Genomic DNA, 25,207 nt, shown 5'->3' with positions numbered 1-25,207 from the left:
TCCAGTATAGACGACCAACACAAGCAATTTATATTACCAATCGGTCATCCCCATTTCTTGTCGACCATTTACTTCGCAAGCACAAAGTGTTGTGGAAACAATGAAGAACAATAATAATCCCGCAATTTCCTCAAATCTGCGGCAGATTTCAGAAACTTCATCAAACATTCTGAGGAGTCTATTGATCGAATACGAAAGAGGAGGGGAGGGGGGTGAATTGAGTATTAAAAACGATGACCGCTTTTTCGAAATATATGATATAAATTAATTACTTGATTTTATTGATTAAAATCAACTAATTAAATCATGAACAATAAATGCAAAATCGAAATAACAATAATAAAGAGAGAGAGAAAGAGAGACACACAGGATTTTGAAGTGGTTCAGTTTCACAAGTCGAAACCTACGTCCACTATTCTCGATTAATAATTTTTAGTACCTTTCTCCGGATTACAAAAATTATCAATCCACTCGTATAATCAACTATATGATTATAACTCAGATTGAGTATCGCTAAATACTCTAGGTTGCTCTTACGTTAATAAGAAAAATACAACGATAAATACTAATCTCACGTTATGCGAGTGAGTATAATACCTTTGTGTATTTAGTATCCTATAACGATTTTTCTTCGAGTGATTGACAAATTTGATGCGTAATTTTTGTATAAGCAAATTTGGAAAATAAGAATTAAAGCTCAAATGATTTTTGCTTAAAAATATTTTTCTCTCTAAAAGTGTAGATGTGTGTTCTAACTTTTATTGTTGAATGAATGAGAGTATTTATAGTAGAGTGAATTAGGGTTTGGAATGTTCTGGAATTAGGGCATATGAATATTCTGGAAGAATAAATCCTAACAACTTGATGAACAAGTAAGAAGCAAAAGGAAGGAGGAGTTTGGCCTCCCTAGGGTTTCGGCCACCCTAGGGTTTCGGCCTCCCTAGGGTTCGGCCCACCTAGGGTTCGGCCACTAGGGTTTGGCCGACCTCTAGGACTCCTTCGGTCCACTTCTTGCTTCTATAGCCCGCAACAAATCGAGATAGAATTTAGTTAAAGCCCTAGGTTGCATGACTATATAAATATCGTGTTACAAACCAATAGTTTATTTAACTTAAATTCTAATTAATTAATTCCAACTAAAATAAATACTCTCTTATTTTTATAAACCATTAAAAATATATTTTCCAAAAATTAACGCATCATTTTTGTCTAGCAATGAAGTTATGTCTATTAGGTCATAACTTCACTAACCTTTAAATCAAACAAAGTAAAACCATTACCGAATGACGACCTATACTATCTAATCTTCAGTAGATCTTCAGTAAACGAATCGTCTCTTCACAAGTCTCTCATCTTGAGTCTCGTGGTTGATTTCCAATCTTGATCTAGCTTGAAAAATCTCGCTTGAAAACATCGATCAAGTATATTTGAAGTTGTACCTTCTTGGTCCAAACTTCAAGCTTGCGTCTTTGTAATTATTCCTTTCTAAATTAAAACTTAAGCACACAATTACACGCATATGTTTATATATTAAGTCCACATACAAATCATTACTGTCATTATCAAAACAATTAATAAGGACTAAAGGTCCAATAAATTCCCCCTTTTTGATGATGACAAGTCTCCTATGATTTGTGTCTAAGTCTAGTTCCTCCTCAACATAATACTTCCCAAATTATAGAACAGTTGAGCGTAGAAACTAATGATCTCTTCAAAGTTATAACTATAGAACGCCATGAGAGAATTAACGTTGAGACGGTCGCAAATCATAAAAACAAATATTCCCCCTCTTGGCATCATTGAAAAGATAAGAACAAACATAAAACGACCAGAATAATATATTATGAGACAAGAATTAATCAGAAAAACATATTATATTAAACGCAATCTAGTTCTTAATTAGCATAATAATATTATAAACTTGCAATCACAAAAGGAATAATGCGGAATTGAAAAAGCTAATATCCATAAGAATGGATTTTTATTGTGAGCAAAGGAATTAAAAAGATAAGGCTAGGTTGAATGGATTAGGGCAAGATGATCAAGGGTAGCGTGGGCTTGGCGGGTTGGACCTAGGACGAGTTCGGTATTCCAAGTCCTCGAGTCGCGCATGACAATGGTCTAGGAGTGCAGCTTGGGCAGTTAATCGAGTATCGAAGTTACCAATCCTCAAAGTCATAGCTTTAACTGCTTCATATATAGTTTGCATTTCAGACCTCATCTCCTTCCCAGATTGTAAAAGCTCATCACCAAACTTAACCAAACCAGCCATACCTTCCTTTATTTGAGTAGACTCGGAGTGAGTTCGTACGACGGCCTTAAAAACACTGTCGAGTCGTGTATCAAACCGTGACAACACGGTGTTTATACGAGCCGAGCTCACTTCACTTGGTCCACTAGTATCAACTCTCCTTTCCTTTTTAATTAGATCAAACAACTCTCCTAATTTCTTGTCTTGCTCATTAATTCTTCCAAGAATAGAAGAGAAATTCGATTCCATCTTAGAATCCAACATCTCAAAGCTCACATGGCTTTTTCCTTCTTTTTCTCCTTTTGTCTCAAAACCTAATTCGTTGCCATTAATAACGAGCTTCATATAAGATAGATAAAGATCGCTCATCTCGTCATTAGTGATAACTCCATAACTATGCTTCCCAATTACTCCTTTCTTCTCTAAAATTCGTGAGATCCAATTCCCATAAGGCAAACTTAAAGTAGAAGCTAAATCATCCATCTTAGCCGTTACACTAGCTTGTATAATTTTATGAAACACAAGCAAGGGTAGACTAACCTTTTCTCCTTCAAGCCAAGCCTTCATAATAATCATCTCATGAGCCCCGAATTTATCTCTACCTTCTTTTTGAGGAACAATGGTATTCCAAAGAAAGTTCAAAAAGAACCTCAATGTTGGCGACAACTTCAGATTAAGATAGTCTCGGACGGTTGCATCTTGTTTGAAATACCGTTTCACTATCAACCTTTTTTCAGGTAACATACTACCCCATTCTACGCTTGGATTGATTTCGATTCCTCCTCCAGGAACTCGAGCCAAGTCGCAGAAATCACCAGGTGAGACTTTTATGGAAGTCTCATTGACCACAGCAAACAAATTTCCTTCCTTAAGATGAACAGAAGCATAAAATTGATATACCTCAATAGGAAAGACATGACCACTTACAGCAACAATATTTTCCCATCCTTGATCCTTGAGAAAATTTCTGAAAAACCCAAGTGCTTTATATTTCTTTAACCAATCAATCGAATATACTCGTCCTGCGTGAATGCGATATTGAGCAACTTGATTGACATCTCTTCGTTCTACTTGAGTTAATCTAAGATTATTCAGTCCGTTATTGGTGTAATCATCCATATGCTGTGCGTAAAGAATACGTGAAGAACCATCTTGAAGTTTATAGTTTTCAGTCTTTGAACTTACCTCAATTTCCGAAACCAACTTTCCCTTACCCTTAAACAATTTTCGTCGCTTTGTGAGGTTGGCGGGTTGGTCGACGGCGGACCGTGGGGAGCGAGGGGTGTCGGCCGGTGAGGTGGAGCGGGTTCTTGGCGGTGATTGGCTTACCTTCTTTCTAATAACAACATGTTTCTTGGATTGAAAACGGGTTGTAGGTTGATTAGTCATTATTACAATTGAAGATAGTAGTAAAGGTAATTAGGGTTTAGATGATTAGAATTGATGAGAATTATGGAGAGATTAAAGGAGTATATATAGCATAAGGAATTTGAGTTTAGGTAAGAATATGATTCCTTAAAAGATACAGAATAATACCAATTTCCTTATTTCTTTAATGCCTTTTTTTTTCGGCATCTTTCCTTTTTTTTTTTTTCTCGTGCCTTTTTTTTTTCTCACGGCACTTTCCCTTTTTTTTTTCGTGCGTTTTTTTTTCTTCGCACTTTCCCTTTTTTTTTTTTTGCATTATCTCCTATTAGATGTAAGATTAGGAAGGAATCTTTTGTATTTGGAGTTTAGGCAGGATTTGTGTAGGAATATGATAAGATAGAAATATCTTTATTATATTAAGGCAGTTTATTGTAGATTTTGTCGATTTTTGTAAGGAAATGTGATTATGCAGAATATAAAATACTACCATACACATAAGCAAGATATAACACGTAAAATAAATATTATTTAACATAATTAAACTTGCAACAAAAATATACGGACACAATCGTACAATCTTATCTTCCTAGCCAGTCATTTAGGTTCCCAGACATAATTATGACGGATTTAATTATCACTAATTAAACCAATCTCAAGTCTCAATAACTCAAAGCGTTTTCTAGCTAATGCCTTAGTCAAGATATCAGCCCATTGCCTTTCAGTACTACAAAATTCAAGTGAAATATTGCCTTTCTCTACATGATCTCGTAGGAAATGGTGTCGAATATCTATATGTTTGGTCCTCGAGTGCTGGGCAGGGTTCTTAGAAATTACTATAGCACTCGTATTGTCACACATAAAAGGCATACGACCTACATTTATACCATAATCACATAGTTGTTGCTTTAACCAAAGTAATTGAGAACATACTAGTCCCGCAGATACATACTCGGCTTCAGCAGTAGACATTGCAACTGAATTTTGTTTCTTCGATCCCCATGTGATAATACAAGGTCCAACAAATGTTGCATACCCAGAAGTGCTTTTCCTATCTAAGGAACATCCTGCATAATCTGCATCTGAATATCCTACTAGATCGAAATTACACTCAAGTGGATACCATAAGTATAAATTAGATGTACCAATTAAATATCTCAAGATACGTTTAACTGCAATCATATGTGATTCTTTAGGGCACGATTGAAATCGCGCACAGACACATACGCTAAACATTATATCAGGACGACTTGCAGTTAAATATAAAAGTGAACCAATCATACCTCGATATGTAGTCTCATCGACACACATACCATGTTCATCTATAGTCATCTTCTTTTCAGGTACCATAGGTGTATCGTATGATTTTACATTTTCCATACCGAACTTTCGGATTAGTTCCTTGATATATTTCTGTTGGTGTATCTTTATACCATCCTTTGTTTGTTGAATTTGTAAGCCTAGAAAGTACTTCAGTTCTCCCATCATGCTCATTTCAAACTCAGAAGTCATTAGATCAGAAAAATACTTGCACAATTTTTCATTAGTAGAACCGAATATAATATCGTCTACATAAATTTGCACAACAAGTAAATTAGAACCCTCGGATTTTAGGAACAGGGTTTTATCGACAGATCCTCTTGTAAAATTATTTTGTAACAAGAACTTGGATAATCTGTCATACCATGCCCTTGGAGCTTGTTTCAAATCATATAAAGCTTTGTCTAATTTATAAACGTGGTTTTGAAACTTGCTATCTAAAAATCCGGGAGGTTGTTCTACATAGACTTCTTCCTCCAAATAACCATTAAGAAATGCTGTCTTAACGTCCATTTGGAACAGTTTCATTCCTTTATGAGCAGCAAAGGCAATAATGAGACGTATAGCCTCAAGTCTCGCTACAGGTGCAAAGGTCTCGTCATAATCGATCCCTTCCTGTTGATTGTAGCCTTGGACAACTAGTCGTGCCTTGTTTCTTGTAATAAGTCCTGTATCGTCCAATTTGTTTCTAAACACCCATCTTGTACCAATAACAGTTCGATCACTAGGTCGTGGCACTAAGTGCCATACCTTATTTGTGACACCCTTCAAAAAATAGCGTTATCTAATTACTTAAATGCGTAAATTCTACGGAAAAACTGGTAGGATATGTTTGTAAATGGTTCAACTAGACCAAATCCTGCAATTTCAAAAAAATTTCTAACTAAACCATTCACAACCAATCCAACATTCCCAATAGACGGGTGCCAAAACCTGCAATTGCTACAATCTAACTTACTTAACACCGCTAAAGGTAAGAAAATACATAATGATACAACCCAAAATGGAAAAGGAGACATATGTCCCTTCAAATTATATACAAACCAAAAGTTAAAAGGTTATTTACATAACCAAAAGATAAAAGGTTTCTACAAAAGAAAACCAAACTAGGTCCAAGGTTCCTTGCTCACTAGCTCGTCTGTGACCCCAACTAAGCATCAACAACCTGTCAATCGCATTTTATACAAACACGAAAGCCACAATTCAGTGGGGAGTAACTTCGAGTCCTCCCAGCCACGAATCGTCAAAATTAATGTAACATGTAATGTAACATGTAAACAATACTATAAACGATGAAATTTTCATATAATCTAACCTATGACCCCTAAACTGACCAAACTAAACTATCATGTGAATCATATAATTCAAATAGTAATCCAAACTTTATCAATCAGAACCGGCTTACATCTTACCTATTACGATTTCATAAAATCACCATACAAGAAAGGGCAATATATCAAAGACAGGCATAAGTTCTTAGTACGGTCAATAGTCACTTTGTAACTCGAGTCTATACCACGAGGTAGGGAAGGTAATCGAACCGGTATCTTGGCTCAGCGGTTAATATTAATAAAACATGGCCAAGAGACAACACAACCCTAGCCTAAAATCACAAGAGACCTAGACATGCGGATACACACCACCGCACCCAAGACCCACAACTTTTTTTAAAACAAAGTGAAGTGAGTACCCTAAGGAGTCCACCAAAGGGTTGGCTAGTACTTAAGCTGACCACTTACTATCAAAATAAGTAACTGAGGTCATGCCCCAACTTGGATAAACATCCACTAGTCAGGAACACAAAGGCTATCAAGCAGTGAACATATACTCGTCAAAGACTATAAAGACCTATCTATGATGAAGGCCGAAATACTCACCTAGGACCTAGTCCCAGCTAGTCCCAGCTTGAATACTTTAGCCCACACCACCCAAGACTCACCACACAAGTCAAGTAAGACACCCACTTAACCTTAAGAGGGCAAAAAGTCCAACTACCAACATAAATTCTAACCTTCTATCATGTGAAAGGCTATATAAATGTCTATTCAGCAGATAAACCAACAGTTCCTCAATAAGTATTCGATGCTGATTACCAATTCTAACAATATTAACAATATTAAAGGCTTTAGGGGAAATCTAGGGCCATTACTACAAAATAAGAAGCTATTTAAATTCAACTAACTAAATAAGAAGCTATATAAATTCAACTAACTACACATGTGAAATAGAGATATAATAAATGGCCTAAAGCAAGAAAAAGGCCGATTATCTAATTCATTCAACCGAATTTTTACCCGCAACCCCACCTGCGATGTGCGGGTCAAATTGCGGCTGACCAATCACTCAATTAACTGACATCGCATCAGTCAAAGGGACTAAGGCTCAGTTTTCGGCACAATCAACAAAACATTACATTTATCGCTATAAAATTCATTTTGTAAACTATCCTAACATGTGATAACTATTAATATAAGCATAGTTTTACCATTGACATAATTTTTATTACTAATATGATTCAATTCCTAAAGTGTACTCATACTAACTATGTCATTAATAAACCCGAAATGACAAATTTTGCATGGAAGACCGCGAAACAAGCAACGGACTGACCCGGGCCATCCGTGGGCTAGCCGTGGGCCTGCTGCCGCCACCCATACTCCTCTCTTTTTTTCCGTTTTTCTTCATTTTAACTCGTTTTAAGCATAATCTAATGGTTCCCATATCATTTCCATACTATTATGATAATTTAAGCTAACAATTGACATGCATGCAACCATTCTAAACATGTGAAAATTACTACACCAACAAAAATTACAAAACATACAAAAACAACATAGCTTGTGACGATAATTCGTCGAGTAACTCGAAATATGTTACCTTAAGCTAGAAAAAGAGCGATTAGCACCTCAAAAACCCAAACCCTAACAACAACTAGCCGCTATCCTCTACAATATACGAGTCCCCGAACTCGTCCTCCAATTCTTCACCTAAATAAACAATAAAAACACAAAAATTAAGCATATATACCGAAATTCCGAAATTTCATCTTAAAACAACTTCAAGAAAACTGAAATTAAATTATACCAAGTTGTAGATCTCGTCGAGGGGATTCCGGAAAGGTAAATTACGCGAAAAACCGATAAGAAACGAGGGAGTTGTGTCGATTTTAGCTTGGAATTTAATAAAAATGGAGTTTTTGGTCTTTTAGAATAAGGAAGAAGATGAAGGAGGAATGAAAATCAGAAAAAAAAGAAAAGAAAGGGGGAAGGGGGCTGGTCCGCGGGAAAGGGAAGAGGAAAGGAGAAGAGCGGAATTTTTAGTCGGGATTTTTACGAGTCGGGTTTGACTTGTTTCAATAATAATTAAATCCGTAAGTCAAATGCAAATTCCGTCAAGACCAAAGTTTTTAAACACGAGATTACAATAAAATTGAGTATTCATACTACCATTTCCAAATTCGTTTACCTAACGTTCAAAAATATTGTCATTTTCCCCCCGATACGCCCTTATTTCGAAATAAAAAGTTTTACACGGTTTAAACTATTTTTAAACATTTCAAAACTATCAAAATAAATACTTTTCTTCAAAATATAATAAAATTATATTTCTTTGAATTATTTTTACTTTAAATACTTAAATATCACTTTTATTTGATTAATAAATTATTTCTGAAATGTATTAACAGTCCGAAATTACGGGGCGTTACAATCACCCCTCCTTTTAAAAAGTTTCGTCCTCGAAACTTAGAAGGAGAAATTTTAGTATACAACATCTTAATAATATAATTATAAGAAAATATAGGTATCTTTTCAATGAAACGGTGATACTCTCGTTGATCAGACAAGAATATCCACATTCATATCAAGATATAAAAATATCTCTACACCAATAAATGAGAAAACCCATTATTGGGACGTCTCCAACAACGAGATTTAACACTCATTAATGTTAAAACCATTAAAAATCATAAAAGCATTTTCAAAATTTTAGTTTAAAGTTCTATAATAAGAACAATAATCAAAAGAGCTGTATGAATTTCATGAGGTAAGAATTGAAGTCGAACCTAAATGGGTGTCAAAGATGGAGTTTCATAGGTTACCAACATCAAACTTATGAGAGGAGATAAAACATTAAGTCTCTCTCAACTCAAGAACTCTCAAGAGTCAACTAATACTAAATCACCAATTCATTATGGTCATCAACATCCCAAGGAGTATTTTTTTTTTTTTCAAATTTGACATCCTAAAACGTGCTTACCACAAAATTCCCAAGAAACAAGGTCTTAATTGTAACAACACCTTATCGCCTCAGAGTTCCCAAAACCATAAATTGAAACTATGTTCTTTAACCTAACGATTTGTGTTAACCATACCATTACCCTTTTCTATTTTTGGTTTTGTATATAATTTGAAGGGACATATGTCTCCCTTTTCTATACTCAAGAACTCTCAAGAGTCAACTAATACTAAATCACCAATTCATTATGGTCATCAACATCCCAAGGAGTTTTTTTTTTTTTTTTTTCAAATTTGACATCCTAAAACGTACTTACCACAAAATTCCCAAGAAACAAGGTCTTAATTGTAACAACACCTTATCGCCTCAGAGTTCCCAAAACCATAAATTGAAACTATGTTCTTTAACCTAACGATTTGTGATAACCATACCATTACCCTTTTCTATTTTTGGTTTGTATATAATTTGAAGGGACATATGTCTCCCTTTTCTATTTTTGGTTTGTATCATTCTATTTTCTTATTTAGCTATGGCATGTAAGTAGTTCATTAGCATTGCAGGTTTTGGCACCCGCCTCTTGGGAATGTTGGAAATGTTGTGATTGGTTTAGAAAAGTTTTTGAAATTACAGGTTTTTGGCTAGTTGAACCAATTACAAACATATCCTACTATAAGAATAGCCAAAAACTAGGTCCAAGGTTCCTTGCTCACTAGCTCGTCTGTGACCCCCAACAAAGCATCAACAACCTGTCAATCGCATTTTATACAAACACGAAAGCCACAATTCAGTGGGGAGTAACTTCGAGTCCTCCCAGCCACGAATCGTCTAAATTAATGTAACATGTAATGTAACATGTAAACAATTTGATAAACCATTTACTTATCATGTATTCTAACCAATGACCCCTAAACTGACCAAACTAAACTATCATGTGAATCATATAACAAATAGTAATCCAAACTTTATCAATCAGAATCCGCTTACATCTCACCTATTACAGTTCATAAAATCACCATACAAGAAAGGGCAATATATCAAAGACAGGCATAAGTTCTTAGCACGGTCAATAGTCACTTTGTAACTCGAGTCTATACCACGAGATAGGGAAGGTAATCGAACCAGTATCTTGGCTCAGCGGTTAATATTAATAAAACATGGCCAAGAGACAACACAACCCTAGCCTAAAATCTGCGCAGACCTAGACATGCGGATACACACCACCGCACCCAAGACCCACAATTTTTCTAAAACAAAGTGAGTACCCTAAGGAGTCCACCAAAGGGTTGGCTAGTACTTAAGCTGACCATTTACTATCAAAATAAGTAACTGAGGTCATGCCCCAACTTGGATATAAATCCACTAGTCAGGAACACAAAGGCTATCAAGCAGTGAACATATACTCGTCAAAGACTATAAAGACCTATCTATGATGAAGGCCGAAATACTCACCTAGGACCTAGTCTCAGCTAGTCCCAGCTTGAATACTTTAGCCCACACCACACAAGACTCACCACACAAGTCAAGTAAGACACCCACTTAACCATAAGAGGGCAAAGAGTCCTACTTACCAACATAAATTCTAACATTCTATCATGTGAAAGGCTATATAAATGTCTATTCAGCATAAAATCCAACAGTATCCTCAATAATTATTAAATACCAAATTTCAATTCTAACAATATTAACCATATTAAAGGTTTCAGGGAATCTAGGGCCGTTTCCACAATATAAGAAGCTACTTAAATCAACTAATTACACATGTGAGATAAAAATATAATGAATGGCCTAAAACAAGAAAAAGGCCGACTATCTAATTCATTCAAAATTTCATCCAACCGAATTTTTACCCGCAACCCCAGCCCTGCGACAGGTACGGGTTAAATTGCGGCTGACCAATCACTCAATTGACTGACATCGAATCAGTCAAAGGGATTAAGGCTCAGTTTTCGGCACAATCATCAAAACATGGCAATTATTGCTATAAAATTTACCTTGAGCCTAATCATTACAATTTCATCTTATAAACTATCCTAACATGTGATAACTATCAATATAAGCTAAATTTTACCAACCTCATTATCTATACTACTAACATTATTCATTTTAAGCCATTTTATTACCATTTCATTTTATAACCTATACTAACACATGCTAACTACCAATATAAGAATAATTTCTACTACTAGTATGGTTCAATTTAAAAGTGTACCCATATGTGACTTATACAACTCTAACATTAATTAACCCGAAATGACCAATATTGTACGAAAAACCGCGAAACAAGCACGGACCAACCCGGGCCAACCCCAAGGCCGGTCGTGGGTCGCCGTGGACTCTCATTTCTTGGCCGTCACCCCTACACCACCATTTTTCCATGTTTGTTTAGTAAAAGACCGTCTGAACACTAATTAATCGTTCCCAATTCAACTTTGTTAATTTAAACTAACAAAAGGCATAAATTAAACATGCATGCAACAAATTTTACATGTGAAAACTACTATTCAAACAAAAATCACCAAACATACAAAAACAACAAAGATTGTGACGATAATTCGTCGAGTAACTCGAAATATGTTACCTTAAGCTAGAAAATGAGCAATTAGCACCTCAAAACTGAAACCCTAACAACAACTAGCCGCTGTCCTCTACAATATACGAGTCCCCGAACTCGTCCTTCAATTCTTCACCTAAATAAACAATTAAAACACAATAATAAGTACCTAAAACCGAATTTCCGAAAATTCATCTTAAAACAACTTAATAAAAACTGAAATTAGAATATACTAAGTTGTAGATCTCGGCGAGGGGATTCCGGAAAGGTAAATTATGCAAAAATCCGATAAGAAACGAAGAAATTATGGCCAAAACAGCTTGAATTTTTGTTGAAATTTGTTTGGTTTTGGTTTTAGAGGATGAAGATGACTTAAGAACAAAAAAATCAGAAAAAAGAAAGAAAAGGGGAAGGGGGTGCCGCGTAAGGGAGAAAGGAAAGGAGGAAAGGAAGGTGCGGGATTTTTAGTCGGAATTTTACGAGTCGGTTTTTGCTCGTTTCGATAATAATTAAAACCGTAAGTCAATTGCAAATTCCGACAAGACTAAAGTTCTTAAACACGAGATTACAAGAAAATTGAGTATTCATACGACCCATTTCCAAAATCGTTTACCCAACGTTCAAAAGAATTGTCATTTTCCCCCCCCGATATGCCCTTATTTCGAAATAAAAGATTTTACACGGTTTAAACTATTTTTAAACATCTCGAAACTATCAAAACAAATACTTTACCTTAAAATATAATAAAATTATATTTCTTTGAATTATTTTTACTTTAAATACATTAATATTAAATTTAACTTGATTAATTAATTATTTTCGAAATATATTAACGGTCCAAATTACGGGCGTTACAAATCACCCTCCTTTTAAAAAGTTTCGCCCTCGAAACTTAGAAGGAGAAATTATAGTTATAAGAAAATATAGGTATCTTTTCAATGAAACGGTGATACTCTCGTTGATCAGACAAGAACATCCACATTCATATCAAGACATAAAAATATTTCTACACCAATAAATGAGAAAACCCATTATTGGGACGTTTTCAACAACGAGATTTAACATTCACTAATGTTAAAATCATTGAAAATCATAAAAGCATTTTCAAACTTTTAGTTTAAAATTCTATAGTAAGAATACTATCTTTACTAATTATGATTATACAAGGCTTAGTAACTCGGAAAAATAATAAGAAAAGGAATCATTACACAAAACGAGAAATAGTTTAGGTATCCAATTGAACACTAGGGTTGAAAGAGAGTGAGAAATCATTTTCAAATGTTATTGAAAGAGGTCAATTTGTAGATTTAACTCCAAATTAAGGAAAAATGAACCAAAAGTTTACTCAAACTATATAGAATCTATGTAAGATGGAAAACAACTCGGGGACGAGAAGTGCAAGTCGCGATAGGGAACTCACACCCAACAGACAAGAAGGAATTAAACTCTTAAAGGTGGAACTTTTGGATGAAGTCAATAAAGATGTCAACGAACAAGACGCTTTACTCAAAAGGTCAAATGAGTTCCATAAAGGCGAACACAATGGAACAAGCCAGAATAGCAAGAATGACAATTGTCAGAGATCGGAATTAGGAAGATCGGTACATCGAGAAAGGTTCACTCAATTTTCCAACAATATTCCAATTCCAATAGAAAGATTCCTCAAAGGATTAAATATAAGGTTGATATATACAAAACCAAAGTAGAAAAGGTTTACTAAAAGAATAGCCAAACTAGGTCCAAGGTTCCTTGCTCACTAGCTCGTCTGTGACCCCAACTAAGCATCAACAACCTGTCAATCGCATTTTATACAAACACGAAAGCCACAATTCAGTGGGGAGTAACTTCGAGTCCTCCCAGCCACGAATCGTCAAAATTAATATAACATGTAGTAAAACATGTAAACAATAATTAAACAATGTAATTATCATGTAATCTAACCTATGACCCCAAAACTGACCAAACTAAACTATCATGTGAATCACATAATTCAAATAGTAATCCAAACTTTATCAATCAGAACCTAAACACATCTCACCTATTACAGTTCATAAAATCACCATACAAGAAAGGGCAATATATCAAAGACAGGCATAAGTTCTTAGTACGGTCAATAGTCACTTTGTAACTCGAGTCTATACCACGAGGTAGGGAAGGTAATCGAACCGGTATCTTGGCTCAGCGGTTAATATTAATAAAACATGGCCAAGAGACAACACAACCCTAGCCTAAAATCTGCGCAGACCTAGACATGCGGATACACACCACCGCACCCAAGACCCACAATTTTTCTAAAACAAAGTGAGTACCCTAAGGAGTCCACCAAAGGGTTGGCTAGTACTTAAGCTGACCCCTTACTATCAAAATAAGTAACTGAGGTCATGCCCCAACTTGGATATAAATCCACTAGTCAGGAACACAAAGGCTATCAAGCAGTGAACATATACTCGTCAAAGACTATAAAGACCTATCTATGATGAAGGCCGAAATACTCACCTAGGACCTAGTCCCAGCTAGTCCCAGCTAGTCCCAGCTTGAATACTTCAAGTCTATACTACGAGGTAGGGAAGGTAATCGAACCGGTATCTTGGCTCAGCGGTTAATATTAATAAAACATGGCCAAGAGACAACACAACCCTAGCCTAAAATCTGCGCAGACCTAGACATGCGGATACACACCACCACACCCAAGACCCACAACTTTTTTTAAAACAAAGTGAAGTGAGTACCCTAAGGAGTCCACCAAAGGGTTGGCTAGTACTTAAGCTGACCCCTTACTATCAAAATAAGTAACTGAGGTCATGCCCCAACTTGGATAAACATCCACTAGTCAGGAACACAAAGGCTATCAAGCAGTGAACATATACTCGTCAAAGACTATAAAGACCTATCTATGATGAAGGCCGAAGTACTCACCTAGGACCTAGTCCCAGCTAGTCCCAGCTTGAATACTTTAGCCCACACCACACAAGACTCACCACACAAGTCAAGTAAGACACCCACTTAACCATAAGAGGGCAAACAGTCCTACTTACCAATATAAATTCTAACATTTTATCATGTGAAAGGCTATATAATTGTCTATTCAAATACAAATCCAACAAAGTGTCCTCAATAAGAATTCAATACTAACTTCCAATTCTAGCAATTTTAACAATATTAAAGGCTTTAGGGAATCTAGGGCCATTACTACAAAATAAGAAGCTATTTAAATTCAACTAACTAAATAAGAAGCTATTTAAATTCAACTAACTACACATGTGAAATAGAGATATAGTAAATGGCCTAAAACAAGAAAAAGGCCGATTATCTAATTCATTCAACCGAATTTTTACCCGCAACCCCAGTAGTGCGACAGTGCGGTCAAATTAAGTGACCAATCACTCAATTAATCGACATCGCATCGGTCAAAGGGACTAAGGCTCGATTTTAGACAATCAACAAAACATTGCAATTTATCGCTATAAAATTCATTTTGAGCCTATTAATTACAAATTCATTTTGTAAACTATCCTAACATGTGATAACTATTAATATAAGCATAGTTTTACCATTAACATAATTTTTATTACTTATATGATTCAATTCCTAAAGTGTACTCATACTAACTATGTCATTAATAACCCTTAAATGACAAATTTTGCATGGAAAACCGCGAAACAAGCAACGGACCGACCGACGGCCAACCGTGGCTAGCCGTGGGCTCCTTGCAGACCTGCCGGCCTGCTGCCCGCCCCCCTACACCACCATTTTTTCCATTTTTATATAGTAAAAGACCGTCTGAACATTAATTAATCGTTCCCAATTCAACTTTGTTAATTTCAACTAACAAATGAATTTGTGTGGTGAATTGATTTTGGCTCTTAGAACCAATTGAGTTGAGGAATACCTACCATTGTGGAGTCCTTGTTAGTCCTATGATTTGTTAGACTTTTGAGGCTTTGTTGAGCACCTTAGTGATGTAACTTTATCATGTCGATCATAAGCTTTGATGAGTGTTTGGTAAGCGGTAACCCTTTCATTATGCCACTTCTGTTCTCCTTTCTTTCTCTTTAACGTTCGTAGAACCCTGTTCTTATGCCAAAGTTTACGTATCTTCTTCTTGTCCGAGATATCTTCTTAACTCGAATACCTCTTATTTTTGGGTGATTGTAACGCCCCGTAATTTCGGACTGTTAATTTATTGCGTTCGAATTGTTGAAGCTCATCTTGCATAGCGGTTATCCAATCAGGTTCAGCAAGATCTTCTTTAATATTGGTAGGTTCAATAGTTGATAGAAACGAGAAGAACGAGCAGAAATTATTCAAGGACCTTCTAGTTTTAATGCCTTGCTCTAGATCCCCTAGGATTTTGTCCAAAGGGTGGGAGCTTTGATGTTTCCATTTTTTGAGAACTCTAGGCTCATTATCATTTGATGGACTAGCATCATCTCCAGACGAAGAATCATGATTTGTTCCCCCTGAGTTGGACTCGGGATTTTCTTCAGAAGCATCACTAACTTCATTAGAAATATCATGATCTGGATCGGAAGTTACAACATCATTAGGTATAACTTCAAGATCTCTTTCTTTATCTAAGGAAGGGTCGATAGTATCATTAACTATGGACTCATCACTTCTCTTAGGATTGTTTGCAGAATTTTCTAGTTCATCATTGATACCTTGAATATCTTTATCTTCATTTAAGGGCTCATTTCTTGCTAGAAAGAAATCGGGCTCATCTGGATCCTCTTCTTCCTGTTCAACTTTATCATACACATTATCTTCGTCAAAGAGAACATGAACACTTTCTTCTATGCGCAAGGTTCTTTTATTGAACACTTTGTAAGCTTTACTATGATCCGAATATCCCAGAAAAACAGCTTCATCACTTCGGGGGTCAAATTTTCCTAAATTTTCTTTTCCATTATTGTGAACAAAGCATTTGCTCCCGAAGCAACGGAGATGTGATATATTGGGTTTTCTCCCTCTTAAAAGTTCATAGGGAGTCTTTTTCAAAATAGGTCGGATCATAGCTCTATTATGCACATAGCATGCGGTACTAACGGCACGCTTCCGCCCGAAAGCTTCTAGGAAGGCCACTACACAAAAGCATAGTACGAGCCATATCCTCTAGGGTTCGATTCATACGTTCCACGACACCATTTTGTTGTGGGGTACGTGGTGCGGAGAAGTTATGCCCCACGCCATTTTCCCTACAATATTCTATAAATAATTGATTATCAAATTCCGTGCCGTAATCCGTCCGAATCGAAATAAGCTTATTATCATATCTATTTTGGGCAAGCTTCATTAATACCACAAATTCATCGAAAGTTTCATCTTTAGAGGAAAGAAAGATTGGCCAGACATACCTTGAGTAATCATCGACTAGAACAAATACATACTTTGATCCACCACGGCTTCTAACTCTCATAGGTCCACATAAATCCATGTGTACCATCTCAAGTGGTCGTTTAGTGCTAACTATTCTCTTAGGTTTAAAAGAGGATCTAACATGTTTTGCAAATGCGGGTACATGAGTCACACATTGTCTCTTGCTCGAATTTAATTGAGGGCAAGCCTTCAACTAAATCCATGGACTTAAGTTTCTTTAAAATAGTTGGACTAATGTGTGCAAACCTCTTGTGCCACAAGCAAGACTCATCTGAAGTTACTTTCATACACGCAAAGGAATTTGTATTGACAACATTTAAGTCAATCATATACACATTCCTCATACGGTGACCCTCAAGTAAAACATTACTAGTACCTTCAATTATGATACGACAAACATCGGTATGAAAAACAACTCTATTTCCTTTGTCACATAATTGAGAAATACTAAGTAAATTATGTTTAAGACCACTTACCAGATATACTTTATCGATTGAATGAGATGTTGAAATTCCAATTCTTCCTACTCCAATAATCATACCCTTCTTGTTATCTCCAAAGGTAACCTTGCCACCAAAGAAGGGCTCTAGTGAAATAAAAAGATTTCTGTCTCCTGTCATGTGTCTCGAGCATCCACTGTCGAGATACCATAGATTATTTTCTTTCACTTCTACCTGCAAATGAATCAAATACAACTTTTAGGTACCCAAGCTAGGTTGGGTCCTTTATGGTTAGTAATTCTATATATTTGATCCTTTCTAACCCATACTTGTCTTATTATTCTTTTGGCTTTAACATTGGGTTTTCTTGGTCTTTGTCTAACAATCGGAACATAAGGTACTCTAGGTTTTGTTCTATCGAAAGTAGCTTTAGGTCTAGTACCTTCATGAGACGCTTTAGGTTTAGGGTTATGAACTTTAGGCTTGAATGTATGCTTTCGATTCTCATTTATTTTGTTTGATTTGAAGGAACAGATGAGTAATCAAAAGCCATATCATAAGTCCATCTAAACTCATTATTGCGTTCTTCATTGTCGTTAAGTTCATCTATAGTAGAGACATCATCTTCCACTATGAAATCACAAGTCTTAACAGTTTCAACATTCTTTTTCTTATCCCAAGCAAATTTGACACAATTGACTTGTATATGTCCAGTAGAGCCACAGTAATTGCAAATCAAGTATTCTGGAAGATTAACGTATTTTCTTTTTCTGAAATCATTTTCAGAAGTATTAGATTTGCATTTATCATGGTCTCTACGACTATAGCATTCATGACCAAGTCCCATCTTCATGTTATTCTCGTTGTTCGATAAGGAAGTTTAAAACCTTTGTGCTTCCTTCCCACTTATCATGAACTTTTCGTGCATGTAAAAGTAATTCTTTCAAGGATTCAATTTCTTTTTCACATTTTGAATGATCTACACTTGAATCCTTGGAAGAGTTACCTTTCTCAAAGTCTTCACGAAATTTATCAAAACGTTCATTCAAGACACGTTTCTCAATTTCATGTTGTTCCTTAAGTTTGGACAGACTTTTACTAGCTTCTTCTAATTGCTTAGAGAGAAATACAATTTCTCTCTTGTGTTCGGAAACCACACTATCTTTGCCATTAAGCTCATCTTTTAAAATCTCATTGACTTTCTTCAACTCAGAAGTTATAGCATCACTAGCTGTAACTTTAGCTTGAAGATGCTTAATGTTGAGTTTAAGCTCTGAAGTTATGGCATCACTAGCCTTAACTTTTGATTCAAGAGCGTTCTTCTCAGCATTCGTCATGTTTGAAGTTATAGCTGGAGTAGCCATAACTTTAGATTTGAGCTTTTTGGCTTTGGCTTTCGAAGTTGGTTCTCCTCAAAGAATATCTAAAATCTGTTCCTTAAGGTCTTTTAACTCTAGACTTTGTTCATGACAATGATCAAGGGATTGTTCACAACATTTAATTAAATTATCCTTAGAAAGTTTCTTAACACGCTTTTTAAGTTCAAGATAATTTACCTCTTCATCCTCTCGAATCAATCAATTTCCAACAAGACACTTCTCGATTTGAAGCATTGCTTTCATTGTCGCTTTCGGAGAATAGGTCAAGACTGACGCTACTTAGACAAACGTTGGCGCTTTCTTCTTTATCTTGGATTCGCCATCTTCGTGGTCCAAGTCTCCCAACAATATGCCATCTTAACTTGCTTGAATTCTCTCTTTGTTTTGTCACGTTGATTTTTGTCTTTAATTTTCTTCCATGTAGGGCAATCTTTGATCATGTGATCATTATCACCACACTTGAAGCATCCACGATTAGAGAAGGACCCTTTTGACTCAAAAGTTTTCTTGGGAGTTTGCTTTGATTTGTTATTGGTCTTATTTTGATTTTGAAAGAAGGGCTTTTTCTTAAGACGTTTAACAAACAATACAGTTTCATCTTCAATATCTGAAGAATCATCAATCTTGCTAGACTCAGCTTGTAAGGCCATCTTTTTGCTTGTGCCAACTTCCTCCTCATCCTGATTAAGAGTAATCTCGTGAGCCATTAAGGTTCCGAGTAGCTCCTGATAGGATAATGAAGTTAGTTCCTTACATTCTTCTATGACAGATACTTTATGTCTCCATCTCAGACATACTTCGAGTATTTTTCTAGCAATTTCCTCGGAGTCAAAAGTTTTTCCTAAATTCTTTAGCTCATTGATGATGCTAGAAAAGCGAGAGGACATGCTATCAACTGACTCGTTTTGCTCCATGGCAAACAGCTCGTATTTTCGCATTAGTAATGCCATACGTTGCTTTTTGACAACAGTGGTTCCCTCATAGGCTAATTCTAGACCATCCCATATTTCCTTGGCAGATGAACTGGTTGAGAAACGATCGAATTCAGTGGCAATCATACCGTTTTGCAATAAGCTTATTGCTTTTGAATTCTTCTCAGCCTTTTTATAATCCGCCTCAATATAGTCTTCTTCTTTCTTTTCGACGGTAGTGCCATTGGTGGTTGCAAGTAAGATCTTATTCGGACCATTCTTGATAATCAACCAACACTCCCAGTCGTTTCCCTTAATGAAGTGGGTCATCATATTTTTCCATAAATCATAATTCTTCCCATTGAATATAGGACACTTTAGGTGTTTGGAATCCATTTGATAAAAAAAAATAAATGCAGCGAAAAAGACGATAAATAGACTACAAAAAAACGATAAACTCTAGCTGTTAGGCTATCAAGAGCACGAGGCTCTGATACCAATTGAGGAGTCTATTGATCGAATACGAAAGAAGGGGGGGGGGGGGGGGGGAATTGAGTATTAAAAACGATGACCGCTTTTTCGAAATATATGATATAAATTAATTACTTGATTTTATTGATTAAAATCAACTAATTAAATCATGAACAATAAATGCAAAATCGAAATAACAATAATAAAGAGAGAGAGAAAGAGAGACACACAGGATTTTGAAGTGGTTCAGTTTCACAAGTCGAAACCTACGTCCACTATTCTCGATTAATAATTTTTAGTACCTTTCTCCGGATTACAAAAATTATCAATCCACTCGTATAATCAACTATATGATTATAACTCAGATTGAGTATCGCTAAATACTCTAGGTTGCTCTTACGTTAATAAGAAAAATACAACGATAAATACTAATCTCACGTTATGCGAGTGAGTATAATACCTTTGTGTATTTAGTATCCTATAACGATTTTTCTTCGAGTGATTGACAAATTTGATGCGTAATTTTTGTATAAGCAAATTTGGAAAATAAGAATTAAAGCTCAAATGATTTTTGCTTAAAAATATTTTTCTCTCTAAAAGTGTAGATGTGTGTTCTAACTTTTATTGTTGAATGAATGAGAGTATTTATAGTAGAGTGAATTAGGGTTTGGAATGTTCTGGAATTAGGGCATAGGAATATTCTGGAAGAATAAATCCTAACAACTTGATGAACAAGTAAGAAGCAAAAGGAAGGAGGGTTTCGGCCACCCTAGGGTTTCGGCCACCCTAGGGTTCGACCCACCTAGGGTTCGGCCACTAGGGTTTGGCCGGCCTCTAGGGCTCCTTCGGTCCACTTCTTGCTTCTATAGCCCGCAACAAATCGAGATAGAATTTAGTTAAAGCCCTAGGTTGCATGACGATATAAATATCGTGTTACAAACCAATAGTTTATTTAACTTAAATTCTAATTAATTAATTCCAACTAAAATAAATACTCTCTTATTTTTATAAACCATTAAAAATATATTTTCCAAAAATTAACGCATCATTTTTGTCTAGCAATGAAGTTATGTCTATTAGGTCATAACTTCACTAACCTTTAAATCAAACAAAGTAAAACCATTACCGAATGACGACCTATACTATCTAATCTTCAGTAAACGAATCGTCTCTTCACAAGTTTCTCATCTTGAGTCTCGTGGTTGATTTCCAATCTTGATCTAGCTTGAAAAATCTCGCTTGAAAACATCGATCAAGTATATTTGAAGTTGTACCTTCTTGGTCCAAACTTCAAGCTTGCGTCTTTGTAATTATTCCTTTCTAAATTAAAACTTAAGCACACAATTACACGCATATGTTTATATATTAAGTCCACATACAAATCATTACTGTCATTATCAAAACAATTAATAAGGACTAAAGGTCCAACACATTCACCAACAATTCACCACCAATATTTCAGAATCTAAGTACTTACCCCCCGAAGTTTGGACTCTGATTTTGTTATCATTGCCGGCTAAAACCCTATTAAAATTCAGGTGCATATGTAAATCTTGGTGCTCTATTATCGATGACCCTCATTTCATTTACATGCATTATCAACTGTGTAAATCAATTCTGGGAATAATCAGCTATTGGTATCCCTCGAGGGTTTTGGGCGCAATCGAAATAAATGGTGTTTGTTGACAGTTTGTCAGCCTGAAACACTACAAAGCACCAGTCTCATTTTTAGTAAATCTGATTCGTACCGCTACCGTATTGCAAGTAGCTGTAATGGGTTGCTGTTAGTGGTACAACATCGCCCTGATGGTTCTCATATAGAATGGAGATTGTGGAACCCTTGTATTCGCAAATCTTTTCTACTTCCTACTTGCCCACTCCACATTTGTTGGTATTTGTTTGGGTTTGCCACTGATAGTAAGGATTTTAAAGTGGTTGCATTAACATTTGAAAAACGTTCGGGTATACGGCCTAGGAAGATACTTTTTGCAATTTATTCACTCCGTGATCAACTCTGGACTATTAGAAATCTGAACACTACTTCCGTTACTTGTATCAATGTGCTTTATTCTCTGTCAAAAGCTTTGTTCTTTCAAGAGCAGCATACTGGCTTGCAGAAAATGATTACCAAAGGGATGAACCAACTCATCTTGGTTCCTTTGATTTTGAAAAGGAAAATATCGACTTTTGGAATCGCCATTTAGTTTGGACGCCAAATGGCTTCTACAGGTTTCTGTTTCTTCTTGGGGGGTCATTAGCCGTTTTTAGTATTTCCAAGGTAACTTCCAGCATATGGGTGTTAGAACAAGACAATGAAAAGGGGCCGTGGACTCTACGGTTTTCAGGGAAATCAACTTCGGATGCTTATCAATTGTTCTTCGATTGCATTATTCATCATATAAAGTTGTTCTATATTGAGAGTGATGGTGGCTTTTTTGTTTTTGGGGACAAGGCTGATAATATAGCTAGTTGCCAAGTAAAGAAGTTGATAAGTACACCGAGCTTCTATTTTCAACTGGAAGCGTATTCCGAGAGCTTGGTGTTGTCCAAAGGATCCGGAGCCCGTGATTTGAGGGATTTCCCATGAACACCAGAATATTTCTCCTCCGATCACTTGTAAGAATCTATAACGCAGCATGAAAGCAAATTCATAATTCATTCATATAGGAGAAATTGCACATAAAAATTCTACGCATACGACATAAGATAATATAAACTCGTATCAGCAGTTTCGATCCATACAAAGCCAGGGGGATGCCAAGAAAAAAAGCAATATGCTAGGAATAATACAATTTCTCACTAATCAAGTAGCAAGAGCAATGAGAAACAATTGACATATTCAAGATTAGTCGACTAACAGCGAGAGGTTCTTCCCAAAACTAGTGGTAAATCCCTCAAATCCCAGGCTCCGTATCCTTTGGACAACATCAAGCTCTCAGAATACGCTTCCAGATCAAAATAGTAGCTCGGTGTATTCTTCAATTTCTTTACCTGGCAACTAGCTATATTATAAGCCTTGTCCCCGCAAACAAAAAAACCACCATCACTCTCAATATAGAACAACTTTATATGATGAATAATGCAGTCGATGAACAAGTGATACGCATCTGGAGTTGATTTCCCTGAAAACCATAGTGTCCACGACCCCTTTTCATTGTCTTGTTCTAACACCCATATGCTGGAAGTTACTTGAGAAATACTAAAAACGGCTAATGACCCCCCAAGAAGAAACAGAAACCTGTAGAAGCGTGTTTCGTCCAAACTAAATGGCAGTTTCAAAAAGTCGATATTTTCCTTATCAAAATCAAAGGAACCAAGATGAGTTGGTTCATTCCTTTGGTAATCATTTTCTGCAAGCCAGTATGCTGCCCCTCGAAAGAACACCGCTTTTGACAGAGAATAAAGCTCACGCATACTAGTAATGTTCAGATTTTTAACAGTCCATAGTTGATCACGGAGTGAATAAACTGCAAAAAGTATCTTTCTAGGACGTATATCCGAACTATTTTCAAATGCAAACGCAACCACTTTATAATCCTTACAAACAGGGGCAAACCCTAACAAATACCAACAAGTGTCGAGTGGGCAAGTAGGAAGTAGAAACGATTTGCGAATACAAGGATTCCACAATCTCCATTCTATATGAGAACCATGTTGTACCACTAACAGCAACCCATTACAGCTACTTGCAATACGGTAGCGGTACGAATCAGATTTCATAAAAATGAGACCGGTGCTTTGAAGAGTTTCAGGCTGACAAACTGTCAACAAACACCCTTTATCTCGATTGCTCCCCAAACCCTCGAGGGCTACCAATAATTGATTATTCCCAAAATTGATTTTACACAGTTGATAATGCATGTGAATGAAATCGGGGTTATCGATAATGGAGCACCAAGATTTACATACGCACCTGAATTTTAATAGGGTTTTGGCCAACAATGATAACAAAATCAGAGTCCAAACTTCGGGGGGTAAGTACTTAGATTCTGAAAGATTGGTGGTGAATTGTTGGTGAATGTTTGATGAAGTTTCTGAAATCTGTCGCAAATTTGATAAAGTTGTGGGATCCTCACTGCTCTTCATTGTTTCCACAACACTGTGCTTGGCAGTAACAGCAAGAAATTGGGGATGGGCGATTGGTAATAAATTGTTGGTTTTTTTTTATAGGATTATTTCATGGGAATAATCCCACCTATGAGGGCTATGACCCCCTGCAAATAACACTCCGATCTATCAGTAATTCGAATTAAATCCATCTTATTCACTAGTCTTCCCATAACACATTAAGAAGACCGGAAACTTGAACAACCGGTAAGCCTTGTTAATTTTAGGTTAAAATAATGAGAAGTGTGTTCAACACACTTTAAACACACAAAACTGACTCTCTCTCTCCTACGTCTTCATCTCTTTGGTTGTTCATCTTCCAAAAACCCGTCATTCTTAATCTTCATCATCAACTTGTAATTTCTCCATTAATCTTCATCCATCTCATCAATTTACATCTGGTGTTCGTCATCTTCATCCATCTCACCATTGGGATCTTCAGCGGCAATGGAAAAAGTAAGTCTCTCGTTTACTTAAAAATTTCAATTTGATTTTAATTTTAACTGTTTAATCTTGTTATACTATGTGTTTTAGCAGGATTTTCCCTGAAAGGATCCGGCTTGATTATAGATTAATTTGGGTATCTAGCTCAATAAGTTTAGAACAATAATATAAATGAATAATAACAAAGAACTATGTATAAGACGTATTACTTTGGAAAACTAAGTACTGATTTGTGTATATCGATCACTGGATATTCAAGAAGGGATGAGAAGAAAAATATGAATAATAACTATTGAATCATGAATCCCTTTAAAAAATGGCAGATTACAATATTTATAGTTCTCAAAATACTAACG

The 25,207-nt window shown here is 35.9% G+C and overlaps 1 protein-coding gene across 1 annotated transcript; it reads right to left on the bottom strand.

Moving 5' to 3' along the window:
* Positions 1-23,153: 23,153 nt before the first annotated feature.
* On the bottom strand, positions 23,154-24,386 carry LOC141587750 (F-box/kelch-repeat protein At3g23880-like). Its single transcript, XM_074409218.1, has one exon. The coding sequence runs from the start codon at positions 24,384-24,386 to the stop codon at positions 23,154-23,156; it is 1,233 nt and encodes a 410-aa protein (XP_074265319.1).
* Between the last annotated feature and the right edge of the window lie 821 nt (positions 24,387-25,207).

The sequence above is a fragment of the Silene latifolia genome, chromosome 6 (genome assembly GCF_048544455.1).
Source record: "Silene latifolia isolate original U9 population chromosome 6, ASM4854445v1, whole genome shotgun sequence".
In the NCBI taxonomy this organism is placed as follows: domain Eukaryota; kingdom Viridiplantae; phylum Streptophyta; class Magnoliopsida; order Caryophyllales; family Caryophyllaceae; genus Silene; species Silene latifolia.
This window is presented reverse-complemented; position numbering and strand designations above follow the sequence as displayed.

Bases quoted from the DNA above. Each gene is read 5' to 3' on its own strand.
- LOC141587750 (XM_074409218.1), bottom strand. From the start codon at position 24,386: ATGAAGAGCAGTGAGGATCCCACAACTTTATCAAATTTGCGACAGATT.